At 45.8% G+C, this 14,156-nt stretch overlaps 1 protein-coding gene across 3 annotated transcripts in view; it reads left to right on the top strand.

Annotated features, from left to right (window-relative positions):
• Window positions 1-11,356, top strand: part of LOC111848080 (testis-expressed protein 2) — a 41,883-nt gene extending 30,527 nt beyond the window's left edge. For 2 of the 3 annotated variants that reach the window (XM_023819819.2, XM_023819828.2), the window contains 5 exons: window positions 3,640-3,766; window positions 5,790-5,912; window positions 6,180-6,389; window positions 7,360-7,480; window positions 8,570-11,356. In XM_023819819.2, coding sequence (XP_023675587.2) covers window positions 3,640-3,766; window positions 5,790-5,912; window positions 6,180-6,389; window positions 7,360-7,480; window positions 8,570-8,734 — 746 coding nt within the window. In that variant the 3' untranslated portion in view covers window positions 8,735-11,356. The remainder of the gene's footprint in view (window positions 1-3,639; window positions 3,767-5,789; window positions 5,913-6,179; window positions 6,390-7,359; window positions 7,481-8,569) is intronic. The other variant, XM_023819837.2, reaches the window with a different exon arrangement.
• Window positions 11,357-14,156: the final 2,800 nt, after the last annotated feature.

Here is a 14,156-nt window from a genome sequence, read left to right as displayed (position 1 = left end):
TTGTACAAACAGCTCCTATTTCATGTTAAATCTATCTTTTAGTGACTGATTAATATTAAATTAGTAAGTATCGGGCGTGGGTCAGTCATGTATGGCCATACCCAATCCATCTAATAGGTCTGGATCAGCACTGATATCGACCCGAATATCGGATCTGTGCATCTCTGCACTGTTTAGAGTTCGCTAAGAGGACAGTGATGGGAGTGATCGTGTTACCGTGACGCTCTTCATTGTGCAGTGAGCGGAACCTCATCGCATTCTGTTGACAGGGTGTAGGCACGCATGCAGGCACGCATGCAGGTACGCATGCAGGCACGTGGATGCTGAGTGCAGCTCTGGGGAGCTGTGCGATGCCACCACATAGCTTAACGTCTCGGGGTCGCCCTAAGGGCTGCAGGACACCCGCCGCTGATCTCGCTGTCGAAGAAACCAAGCATGTCGGTTCCACCCGGCCGAGGGAGGCGGGCGCTCTCGGGGTGCATCTCGTAGCCCGGGGCAAATGGAACCCTGCTGAAGAGCCCCGTTCAGACGCCTTGCTACAGGCTGAACACTTAGCCTGGAGGCAGACGGCCCCACGTCCTCTCTGACGTACAGGGACTCCATTCTACACACAGGCAGCACAGAAAAAGAGCAACGTCTTTCTTTCAAAAGACAACAGAAACAAACAGGCAGCAGAGAGAGGGAGAGATGGAGGTATTGCGTGTTTCGCTGAAGGCATCCGGCTGCGATTTTCGCTTTCTGGCTTTTCCTGGCGAGAAGCAGGCAGGCCAAGATCCTTGTTGAGAATCAACAAGCAAGTCAGACGGCCCTTGCTGTCCTGCCCAGCCCATGTGAGGCTCTTCCCACTGCAATGATAATTGAGGGAGGGGTTGTGCATGTCAAAATATTGCCTCCAAACCCACTCCCTACAACCCGATGTATTTGTCCTCTGTGACGTGTTGAGTACTGTATGCCAAACTCGCCAATTTGACAAACATTCCAAAAATGTTCTTGATACCAAGCCAAGGATGCTGGGAAAGGGGGCGAACGGGCAGCAGATGGCACTGCAGTGACTGCCTTTAAGGCTAATTGGCACCGGCACAGCTACTGGGTCACGCCCCAGCAGCTGGTTCCTCTGTGTCGTCCCACGTTTCCCACCAATCATCAGGGGAGATATGAGCACACTCTCCTAGCTCATAGGCAGCACAGCATGGTACGAGTCATGCACTGCGAGTATCACTTAATGTGTAATCGACGGAAGCTGATTTGGTCAGTCTTGCCGATATGGCGGCCAGTAAGTGAAACGATACCTCCGTGGATAGCTCCAGGGATGTTCCCTTCTGAAGAGGATTATTTCTTAATATAGGATTGGGATCTTCATCCCAGGTCCTGCAGGGTCCCCTTTGGGTTTGTCTTACATCCGTAAATGTCCCCATAAATAATTAATGACGGGAGGATTGAAGATGGAGCCCACAACCCAGGTCCAGGATGGAGAGGCTCCTGCAGGTTTCACAGTACATTTTAATTAGCACCCCATTAAATCCTGCAGTACTGGGTAAATTGGTTTACTTTCCAGATAATGGTCTCAGTAAGGCAATTAGCAGCGGTCACCGTTCCTGGAGTTGTGCATTCCTAGATTAATCTTAGCTCTAGTTCTCTAACAACTAAGCAACTCGCGGCCTTTAGGCTAAGATGGTAACTTACTGGAAATTTGGCCTTCAGTGGAAGAGATGATTGTTACATTTTTTTTTTTTTTTATGTTACTCAAATGTTGTTGTCAGCGATGGATAGCATAATCATCAGTGGAGTAACTCTATGAAGCTGATTTTTCAAAACCTCTAAAAGCAGCCGAATCATGAAATGGGGAATCATACATGACCTAATGTGAAAAACGTGAAAAAGGTCAACTTTTCCCATGTATGTAATTTTAAGCACCGAACCGTTACCTGCCAAAAATAATTACTAATGTAAGAGCTTCTCCATTTAGGCTGAATGCAAGGCTGCTCTCTTCCTCCTGCCGAGTTCTGAAGATCAATAAGCCCTGGGGCCATTGACCGAAATCTGAGTCATGGCTTAATGCCAGGCGAGCGCCTGCCCACCAGCTGCGCAGACCTGCCGCCTTCTGACTGCGCAGCTGGCAAGCTCGCTCCAATTAGGGAGAGAGTCTGCTGCCGTCCCGGTGTTTGGAGTGGCCCCTAGGTTTTCTCCTGCCAGTCTTGGCCCTGGGAAGATGATTGAGGGGGTCATCAGCCTGCCCCCAGCCCCCAATCTGAGATATAAAGTTTGTTCCCTCCTCACTCTTCCAGCCTTGTTTGTCATGTGATACCTACGTATTACATCTACTCAACAGTGGGCCTCTATCCAGTCAGCATATTGCCTAGTTATCTTATAGCCCGATATTCACACGTTACTCAAGCTGATCTCCACACACCTGCCGGCCATGTCAAGCAGGCACCATATCTCTTGGCTTCTCCTTCCTATGCCGGGAAAAGGGCTAATTAAGATGGCGTCAGAGGCGAGTGGATCGCAGAGCATTATAAAAGAGTGAGACAGCCCTCGTCTTTTACAGCTGCGTTACGTGGGTCAAGGTGGGAGCTTTTTCTGTCAGGAGATGTTTGTGTGCTGGGAAAGAAACACAAAAATCTATAGTGCCCCCTAGTGGCTGATGGATGGTATTACTCCATTCAGAAAATGAAGTGGTCATAAAAGGAGCTCTTTTCAGTAGGCTTGTCCAGAGATTGTAAACACTAAGTCTAAGAATATGGATTTTAATGTTGTTTCAGGAAGCAAATTTTTACTTTCTCATGCTTCTTTGCTCACATAAAGGTCAGTATCCCATGTTCACAGTTGTTCTCCTGCAGATATTTGGGCTCTCCCCCCAATACACTTTGAAAGTATATTGTAGATATAGTCCTGTGTAGAGGGGATAAAGATTCAGTTTCAAAGGAAAGATGTCTTGGATGCAAAAAAAATGTCCCAGAGGATGTGACTGTGTTAGCAAAACTAGCATTTTGAGCAGAGGAAGACCCCGGCGGACATGTTTGCGGAAAGTGACCCAGATAGTGTGAGCATTAGAATGTCAGGAATGTTGAATAGTGTCCTCCCATTATAAGTGGGAAAAGGCCATTCTGGGAGCCGCTATTTCTCTCTTTTTGCTAAATGCACTATGGAGGACACCCCCTGGCACTCCTACCCCTTCTGTCTCATCTCAGATGAGAAGAAAAGGGCTCTGGAAGGCCCGCTGTGGGATGCAGGCAAGGGCCCAGATCAGGCAGAGAGAGAGGAAGAGTTTGGGGGGGGGGGGGCGTGGATTGGGGGAAGGTTGGGAGAACTGGGGGTGTGATGCATGGGGTCATGGGGAAGAGGGGGGCCGCCGATACCGGGCCTAAAACCTTCAGGCAGCGTCTACAGAACTTCCCGTGTAAGATTCCCCCTCCGAAAAACGAGAGCAGTTAAAAATGGAGCTGGGGGCTTGTCGTGGTTGATGTTAATATTCATTTATTCGCCCCCTATTTATCCACCAAATGAGAGCTGTTCTTGGAGCAAAGTGAGGTGCCCTGGGCAGGGCGGCGGGGGGCGGCGGGGGCGGCGGGGGGCGACGGGAAGCGGAGGCTTTTTGAATATCCGTGTCCTGATGCCACTCTGTGTCCCCACCCACAGGCCTGTGGTTTGACCTGGAGATCTCCTACAACGGCTCTTTCCTGATGACGCTGGAGACCAAGATGAACTTGGTGCGCCTGGGGAAGGAGGGGGACGCTGTACGCCCCGGCGAGCCGGGCAAGGACGGGTAAGGACCGTAATAAATGAGTCACTAAACCGCTGGCTTTTACCCCAATTAGCATGACCGTTCTTCGCATTACGGTACACGTTTCATTTTTAGCTGCTGTTATTTCCCACTTTCCTGTTTCCAGTCTTGTTTTGACTGTCTAATTTTCTGCAGGGAGAAGTACCTTTTTTGTTGATTTTGCCATTGTTTTTTTTTTTTGCCACCAAAAATATTAAACTGCACTATGTGATCCAAGGGGACTTTTTTTGTTTCTTCATTTTATCCCTAGTGACATTTTCAGAATGTCACAGGACAAAAACTGCCGGGTGCATGCTAAACGATGCGGATTGATTGCTGTGATTGGGTCACCAATTTGCTTTTACGCGTTAACTTGTCTCTGTACATTTGTCCCTCCCCCCCACTGCATTAAATCTTGTCTCTGGACGCACTCGTCTGTGGATATTTTCTACACCTGGTGAGTTGGGAGTGTCTGGAGGCCTGTTTATGAAACCTAATTACTTTTTTTTTTTTTTTTAAATAAACCCTACGATGCTGCCTGACAAGAAACAGTTTGACTCCTGGCCCTTATTACATCTCTGGATAGGGTGGGTGGGTGGGGGAGGTTGAACTGCTCACAGGGTTTTGTGAGCTCAGTAGGGCTTTTGTTTACTGGGACATCAAGCTGGACTTCACTGTAGTGCTTCGCCCTGCTGAAATTAAAGTGGATCACACCTCAGACGAGAGGGAATTTCAGGGGTTTAAAGGAGGAGGTGATGTCACAAGGGTCTCGGGCATAGATGTGCATCTGAGTAGACGGGCGCGTCCAAAGTCCATGCCAGCTCGTTACCCTCCGGTGGGAAACACTTTCAACATCGTCGGTAAAGTCAGCGGCTCCGTCACTGAGGTATACTGTATTTCCCCGAAAATAAGCCCTAGCATGATTTTTCAGGATGCTCGGAATATAACCCCTACTCCAAAAATAAGCCCTAGTTACTATCCCATGGATTGTACGGTAACTAGAATGAGATGCGATTATATGTAAACAGGAAATAATATTTACTTATTTAATATTCAAATAAATGTATATACAGTAGATTTTTGTTCATGAATAAATGTATCGTTAGATTGTTTACATGAAAAGGTATGGTTAGAATATGACATGGTGTCTGTATGTGAATAAATGTGGATTTTTGTTCAGGAATGCCGGTAAATGTACTGTAGTTTGTCGGGAACATAAGACATCACCTGCAAATAAGCCCTAACGCGTCTTTTGGAGCAAAAATGAATATAAGACCCTGTCTTATTTCCGGGGAAACACGGTAGCTGGTGAGGAGAAGGGAATTATTCTATATATGAAGGAGGAATTTGATGTTAATTCTGATTGGTGCGTTTCCCTTTGTGCAAAGACGCGGCTCATGTCTTTTATACAGTTTCCTTTTATTTCTGGTATTTTCTGGACAAGCATGTGCACCAATGGCGGAATGCTGAGAGATCTAGGGATCTAACCTATACAGCAGCATGGGGGCGTCTGAGTAAGCACTGGCTGGGGCAGAACGTCAGCCCATTAGCCAACACTAGCACTGTCGGCTCTTTCAGGACCCCAAAAAAGGGGAGGAGGCGTCCTCTGATGCCTGACTGAAAGGTGAAGGTGCATGTTTGAGTGGCTGGGTGCTGTGTAGTTGTAGAGTATTAAACTCCCCACGTCCTGCCTTGCTGTGATGGTGTTTGTCTGTAGCATGAAGTGTGACGGGACGTTCCCTTTAACTAGGCCAGCTGATAAATATTTTTATCTCTAAATCCAAGCCTGTTCTCAAGCTTTTTTTGAAGCAAAACGACGTCTGCTTTATTCATGAAGTACAGCAGTGTTGCCCAGTCCAGTCCTCAGGGACCCACAGACGGTCCATGTTTTCGCTCCCTCCGAGCTCCCTGCCAGATAGTCCGTAACATGGACTGCCTATGGGTCCATGTGGACTGGACTGGGAGACACAGAACTACAAGAACAGCCTGTCAATTCCCATGCGTCTGTCTGTGTCTGTGGTCTCAGGCACAGGCCGCGGACATACTGTCTAGCTGACAGCGACGAGGAATCGTCCAGCGCCGGGTCATCTGATGAGGAGGACCCCCCCGAAATTCCCCCGGACAAGAACCCGCTGCCGGGGGCAGAAGGGTGAGAGACTGGCAGCTTGGCCTGCACGGTGTAACACCTCACATCACAGGATTTGAACTAGCAACCTTCCAGTTGCTGGCACAGATCCCAAGCCTCTGACCCACCAGACTGAAGGAAAACATTTTTTGGAAGTTACACAGGGAATAACTGTCCACGAAGTTGACCTAACAAATTGCATATCAGTAGTAATGTAAATTTCACGCTAGTATAAGGAAGGGCTGCAGGGATCCTGACCAATGTGATAAGCTCTGACCGCCCTGCCCACAGATACGTCGGGGGACACAAACCCAGCAAGATCATGCGCTTTGTGGACAAGATTACAAAGTCTAAATACTTCCAGAAGGCCACAGAGACAGAGTTCATCAAGAAGAAGATGGAGGAGGTGTCTAACACACCACTTCTGTTGACCGTTGAGGTGCAAGAGTGCCGGGGGACGCTAGCTGTCAACATTCCCCCACCCCCCACAGACAGGATATGGTATGTTCCACTGCTAGCCGCCTTCTCTTAGTCAAGACAACAGCGATAAGCCTCAGCAAACGAGGCACTCGTCACCCTAACTTGGGGCACTAACCTTGCGTGTGCTCAGGCGTTTAACGAGACGTCGTGGCTGTGTGCTTAGCTACCCTAGGCCAGTGAGCGTTACACTGGATTACATACTGGAACATTGCCTAACATTTAACAAAGTATGCCTAGAAGATCCAACTTTCATGAAGATTCAAACTTTTCTTTTTATTATTATTAAGTGTTCCTTTATTTCTAGTATGTGAATATGTGCCGTATAGAAAGTTCCTCTCCCCCTAATGAGCTTTATCAGCTACACGTGTTGATTTTTCCACATTAACACCCTTACAGTTTATTTTTAGTGGGCATGAATGCACCGTTTGCTGATTCAGGCATTTAATGCTGTATATGCATGCAATGCAACACTCCACAATAATACAGGGGGCATATATTAAAATATGAAAATATTATAAAAAAATACTAATTATGTATGAAACTGCAATTAGGGTGACTTTCAAAGGCACAGATTGAACCCCTGTGGGCTATAGAGAGCCTGCAAATGAACTCTGCTGGAAATGATGAGGGACTGATGCTGTATAGAATCAATAAAATTACAGTAACAAAACGTTAATTCTGCCATCAGTGATAACTGAATTTTAACACAGCCAATGCCGTTAAATACATTTAAAATAATTTCAGTCATCATTAAATATATATGAAGTCATATTTCATTAATTGAGATTAGTGTTATGAGAGATGTTGAAAAGGTGTATCCCTGTTAACGTTTTAGTAATACTGTATGAAACACTTTTTGCGTTTCACTTGTGCCATCTGTTGGTTACAAGTAGTAATGACACCGCACGGCGTGAAGGAATGGGACTGTGTGCTGTCTTCCCGTCACAGCAGGATGTCTCGGCTCAGTCTGCAACCTCGCTCTGTTTGGCAGGTACGGCTTCAGGACCCCACCTCACCTGGAGCTGAAAGCCCGACCAAAACTGGGAGAAAGGGAGGTCACCCTCGCACACGTAACGGATTGGATTGAAAGGAAACTGGACCAGGAGTTCCAGGTACGAGACAAGCCCCCCCCCCCCCGATTCTAGTGAGTTTATGAAGCACTGTTGCTGAATTTAAACCTCCAGATGCAGAAAGGAAAGAAACCCTTTCCTGTAACCATATAACAGGGGTCCTTTTTACTTTGGATGTCAGAATGCTTCATTTCCTTGCCCAAGACAAGTATCCTTAATTTTGCATACTTCTATTCAACTTTCCATACTTCTATTCAACTTTCCATACTTCTATTGCTGTCAGTGTGTTGGAACCATTATAGGAATATGATACTAGTGTACCATCAGATTATAAATCCGTTCTGTTGTACACAGCCACCTCACGACCCAGACACTATTGTGAGTCTGAGATATACTAATGGGCTGGCTGTAACCAAATGTTGAATAGAAATGATTCCTGTGTCAGGACGGTAGGCTTGTGTCACTGATGCTCACGCTGCGGACTGAGCAGTGCTTCACCCTCATTTCGATCAACAGGCACACCGGTTCATTTATGGCTGCATATCGGCCCAGAGCTTCAGAATGACCTTGCATGTCTGTGACTTTCCGTTCTACTCTGTAATTACCAGCTTCCATCCAGAACAATGCACCATTTTCTCCCAATAGCCTTTACCATCCTAAGCCAGTGTTTCTCAGCCTGACCCCCCCCCCCCCGACAGTCCATGCTCTTGCTTGGGAGCTGGGAGGGAGTAACAGTTATGAGGGGCAGAGTGTGGCTCTGGGGGCTAAGCCTCTGTGCCTGTGATCGGAAGGTTGTCGGTTTGAGCCCCAGCCTCAGCACGTCTGGGGGGGTCCTTGAGCGAGGCCTTAAACCCCCCAGCTCCCTGGGTGCTGCCATGGGTGGCTGCCAAGTTAGGGGAGGGATAAAGAATTTTTTCCCACAGGGATCAACAAAGTATATATTATTATTGCTATTATTAAAAATGTGGACCGTGTGGGGGTCCCTAAGGACCTAAGTTTAGCTCTCCTGGCCAAACAGAACCTCATTTCTTTGCCTTTTGTCACCCTGCACCTTTACTGTGTTAAATGGCTCTGCAATGCATCAACTAAGCAAATGGTTTAAAATATTTTTGTTTTCCCTTCCTTGTCCAGAAAATCTTTGTCATGCCAAATATGGACGACGTGTGGCTCCACATCATGCACTCCGCCATGGACCCCCGCTCCGGCTCCGGCCCCGGCCCCGTCGCCGAGGAAACGGAATCAGCCAAGGACACGGACTCCATGGCGACAGAGCCGCTGCCCATCGGTGACATGTGAAGTGTGGCTGTTTACAGTATAAGGCCATGGAGAGGCAAGATAGGAGAACAATGGTGGCCTCCGCCCCCACCCCCGGAGCGTCACGCCCAGAGCCACCTGTGCCACATTGCAGGAGGTGGGGGCCCAACTCTGTCAGAACGGGAGGCCGCTAAGCTTCGACCTCTCGGCCCCCTGCTGCCCTTCTTTCGAAGGAGCCATGTCAAACCGGCCCAACCGTGAAGTGTAACAAACTTGCTGCTTGCTGTTCACCTGGACACATGAAGAAAAGACTTTGACATATTTATAACTGTGACCTGGCTAGTTTCTAGAGGGGGTTGATTAGAAGAAATGGGATATAGTCCTTTGGAGCACCTCAGTAATGCATTCACCCATCTCCTTATGTCCTGAAGTAAGGTGTGGGACACAAAGCGGCGATCAGTGTTTATTCTGTAAGGAAGGGGAAGAGAGAAGATTAGAACAGGGAACCGTGATGGCTTGATCATTGGCTTTGAGCGGAGCGCCTTTCCTGTCATGTTGGACGCAATGATGTCTTGGTGTTTACCTGACGTGGGTGTAGCAGCGCACTGGACCCTCCAGGTAGGACCACCAGTGTGGAGCGAATCAGGCAGCGTGTCCTGCTGGGCCTTTCAGCACTTAACGTTTTAAGGAAAGCGAGCTGCTTGGAGTCGCTGGTGTAGATGGGTGTCTTTGGCCACGCCCTTGCACCCGTCTCCCACCTGCCCCCGAGACGTCCCCCTCGGTCGGTGAAAGAATCCAGGGGTACCGGTGTCCATGATCCATGGCAGCCAACCAACCGGCCCTGCCATCGGACTCCCCCTTACCGGGACTCTTACAGTCGACCTTATGGGCGAGGGCGGCGCGTAGACTGATGTGTCTTTGATTTGTGAGTGTCGTCGGCAGTTTGGTTTCTAGGGTGGGGGTGGGGGGAGTGGGGTGGTGCGCAAAGACAACTGACACCTTAGCGATCGTAGAGCTACATGTATCTAAAAGATGAATGTAGTGGCCTAACACTTTTTAATGAATGTATGACGACTCGTGAGCAATTGACATTGTTCTGCGTCCAAATGCAGTTCTGCATTAACAGTGTAAGTTACTAAAGCTAGCAAACAAGATCTTCACGCAACAACCTCCTCAATTACTATATTTTGCTTTTTTCTTTTTTTTTTACCCTCCATGTTTTCTATGCTCGCTACTTTGTATAGATGCACAAAGGTGAACTAGACATGCCAAGCGCGACCTCATTTCTCTGAACGTATCCTGATGAAGGACTTAAATGCCATCACCTAGTGACTTTAAAATAGCCATAATTAACTCCTGGTGGTCATTTTATTTGATTATCATTAGCAGAACCATTCAGGTAATAGCATATCTTTCAAAAAGAGATTAAATACAATCATTGTGCCCTGCCCAACACAAGCCACCCTGTATCTCTCAGCACTGTGAGAGCGCAAGCTGATTTAGATAGTAAATAATCTTGTTAACACTAACGTGTCATTGTCCTGCACACTTTTCTGAAATGGTTATACTTTAAAGTGTATTTATTTTTATACAGTAGTGGCTTATTTGAGTGATCGTTTTTGCCAAACTCGGTACATAATTTTCACACCTTTCCTTTTCGGCAGATCGTGGGCAAGCGAGATGCGAGTCGCTGTATGTATTGGCCCAAATGCACTGTGTATGTTTGTGGTGGAGGGTTTTGGGGGATCCTACAGAGGGGCAGATACTTAATATTTCTTGCCCTTTAAAATGCCCATGCTTGTGATTTTGACACCTCTTGATTTCCTGATGTCAGCATAGTTTATAAGGCCAAACGCATTCCTAGGGTTGTTTTATATGGCAGAGCTAAGTTTGATTGTTTTTTTTTTTTGTATCAAATTACTTTTTATTTATTTACAATTATTTAATCAGACATCTTTTGATATGATAATGATTTTTGGATTGCATCTGGACAATTAAAGCTTATTTCCAAATTGAAACTTGGTATTAATTTTCTCCATTGAATTGTAGGGTGTTTTTTAGAGCTGGGTTCTTGGGTGTGTGTCAGGAAATCGCTACTTTTAAGCAAGACCTGAGACAGGTTAAGTGCTGAAGAATTGGACTAATGAAAGGTCTAGTTGAGTGCCGTGTGTGTGTGTCAAGACCGTTCATTTGCCTCCTCATTTATGTTTTCATTATGTTGAAAATATGCCTTTTTCCTGAAGTAGTGTTACAAGTGTTATTTGTTGAATGGTGCTTCTTTTGAATATGAGAACCCTATTGCCCTTGCCATTTTGCCCCCCCTCCCCCCAAAAAAAAACAAAAAAACTTTGATTATTGCCGTCAGGTTATGGTGTTAACAGAAAATTGCTTTTCATTATGCCATTAATTTATTTGTGATACAGTGAAGGAACATTCCTATTCACGTATTTTCGTGAACCAATAGTCAATGTTTTATGAAGGCTGCATGTCAGTTTAAAGAATGCCATTTTCGGGTGTGCAATAATATTTATTTTCTCCTTTCAGCCAGGATGAGATTCACCAATGTGTTGTCTAATGTGCCGAGAGTTGCGTCCTATCACGGTTCAGAGTTATCACTAGGATTTAGGCTTGTCGTTTTAAATAAAGTTTCTCCTTCATCCCTTCTGCATGCTTATCTTGTGTATTTGTTGACTTTCTAGCCATTACTTTATCATATCCTAATATGAATGCATTCAAATTAAATACAAGTAAATGACAAGAATAGACCCCTAAAATACCGTTGAAGAATATCTATTCGGCCCTAAAACCTGTTGAATGTTTAAATGGAAATTATTACATCACTGAGAATTCAGTATCACCCGCATTTATGATTATATATTTTACTCGGGCAATTACATTTAAATAGCAGATTCTTTTAACCAGAGGAACATACAATTCTGAAAGCAAGGTTAATAAGAGCTTTGCTCAAGGACCCAATGGTGAAATCACTGCCGACTGTGGGACTGTAGTAAATTATAGCAAAGGATCCCACCCACTTCACTGCAAAAGAGCAAGGACTCTCCTTGAGGACTCTTTCCTTAGTCCAGTTCTTTAGCTTCTATAGAACCAGCAGGATATAAAAAGCTACACATAAAATCCAGTAGAAATTTGCATATGCAAAAAGTAGCCTTTGCTGGTTGACTATGTAGAAGTGGGAGTAATTTTAAAGAGTGCCTTTGGGTAAGCCACAGAGAGCTTCCTTTCACACCGTCCTGCTTTCACTAGCATGCTATACACTGCTCCAGATAAAGCAAAATAAAAAATAGAAAAGTGATCATAGAAGTGTTGCATCAGCCACTTATATTGAGGGGAAAATGGAGCTGCTTGGGTAGTGTTCTGGTTAAATGAACATGGTTGCTTGGTTGGAATTGAACTGGATGATCGATGCTTGGAGAAGAAAGCAATTGTGACAGTTGCAGGTTTGGAAGACCTAGATATAATTGCCAATACAATTTGAGAGAAATTGATGGCCCAAGTGCATCTGCAGGATGTTCATGAATGCATATTCCGTGATGTAAGAAGGCGCTCAGAATTTTCAGGTCACTCCACATCACCTCCCCCCCCACCCTCCGCCTTGCTCAGGCAACTGCATCAAGGCTGAACAACATGTGACTGGGTGACACCACGATAACCAATCGAAATCACTTATGCAATACAGGGTCACAGCAAGCATGAGGCATGAGGCAGTGCACGCATATACACAGGGCAAGCTGCAGGCCGCAGTCCAAGCCATGGCGTCTTGTAGCATAGGGCCAGTGGTGGCCTAAGGGCTACGGAAGTGCATTTGTGATTGGAAGGTTGTTGGTTTGAATCCCTGACCACTGAGTAAGGTAATGCTCCCTGGCTGCTGAATTAGCTGCACATTGCTAAATCACATATGGGTTAAATACAAAAAACACATTTTGGGGCAGTGGTGGGCTAATGGTTAGGAAAGCATGCTTGTGATTGAAATGTTGCTGGTTCAAACCCCCAACCAGCAAGGTACTGCTCTCTGGGTGCTAAATAATAGCTGCCTACTGCTATGTCACATTGGGGTTAAATGCAGAGGATACATTTCATTGTGGTGTGTCAACAGTGGCAATTATTAATCACTTTCATTTCAAATAGATTTTTCCAATTTGATCACTAATGTCAGATGATGCAATAAAGTGGAATCATGCAGTAAAACATACCTGGCAGCATTTAAGTTTTCCACACATTCATCTTCTACACTGCTTGCCCTATACAGGTTTGTGGGGGTCTGCAGCCTATCCCAGAGATAATGGCCACAAGGCGGGGAGTAACCCAGGACAGGGCGCCAATCCATCACAGGGCACATACGATATTCACACCTTAAAATCACGTTTTTGGACTGCGGCCTAGGGAGCACGATGCAAACCCCAAGCGCGCAAGGAGCCAGGGCAGGGATTAAAACACTGGTCTCCAGAAGTGTGAGGCAACTGCGCTAATCACGGCACCACCACTTCGGGGACAGAGCGCTACCTGACGAGCTTCTGGACGTCACCAGACATGCAGCCCACCTTCGTGGTACCGCAACCTCTTCCATTCCACACCAGCGTCATTCACCGTTTCCCTCACAGAAACTTGTGTCCACTTCTAACGCTTGTCCTCCCAAGGGACTGTTTGATTTCGTCTTCCTCTGGTTGCTGGTTCTTCTCCTGTTCACACTAAAGATAGGAACGTTTGGGTGGGTAAAGAATAAATAATTACCTGTAAATGGACAAGAGGACTAAGAAGCTGTCCTAGTAACAAAAAAAAACTGTAAAGTAAATAGATTAAATAGGAAGCTTTGTCTGAAACTTTGAGTGGCTAATTGACTGCTTATCTTGTTTACTTTGAAGGGTGGGCTGTTTTTACACTGATCCCATTAAGAAGAAAAACAGTCTTTTATGAATCAACACAGTAACTTTAGCTCCTATTAAAGACCCCATCTGTTCAAAATGGTCAGATGTCCGATGTTTGGACACCTGGGTTATAACTGTGAAACATTCAAAGTGGTCATGTGACATGCCATTTTATCCATCTTCCAACCCAGACCTGGGCAACAGCTGGCCCGTGGGTAATATCTGGCCCACAGAGCTATTTTTACTGGCCTACACAATCATTAAAATGGAATAAATGGGTTTTGTGTTCAAGTAAATGAAGATGAAGTGATTTTTATCCATAAGTCTTTCTTTGAATTAATAATAAATGTACTGTTCAATCTACCGAGTCTATTATTGCAGTTCATGGGGGTATGAAAAAAATCATTAAAAATGGTCCCAGCCGACTCAATTTTGGCCCTACAAGGAAAATAATTGTCCAGGCCGGTTCTAACAGCTTTTTCTGGTTCCACCCCTTTTCATTGGACCTTGTTTTACTGTCAGTCATGTGTTCCGTGGGTTTTCGAACAACAATAACAACTAAAACAACAACCACGATAATG

Source organism: Paramormyrops kingsleyae, chromosome 5, assembly GCF_048594095.1.
Source record: "Paramormyrops kingsleyae isolate MSU_618 chromosome 5, PKINGS_0.4, whole genome shotgun sequence".
Taxonomy (NCBI): Eukaryota; Metazoa; Chordata; class Actinopteri; order Osteoglossiformes; family Mormyridae; genus Paramormyrops; species Paramormyrops kingsleyae.
The sequence above is the reverse complement of the archived record's forward strand: the minus strand, read 5'-3'. Positions and strand labels throughout refer to the sequence as shown.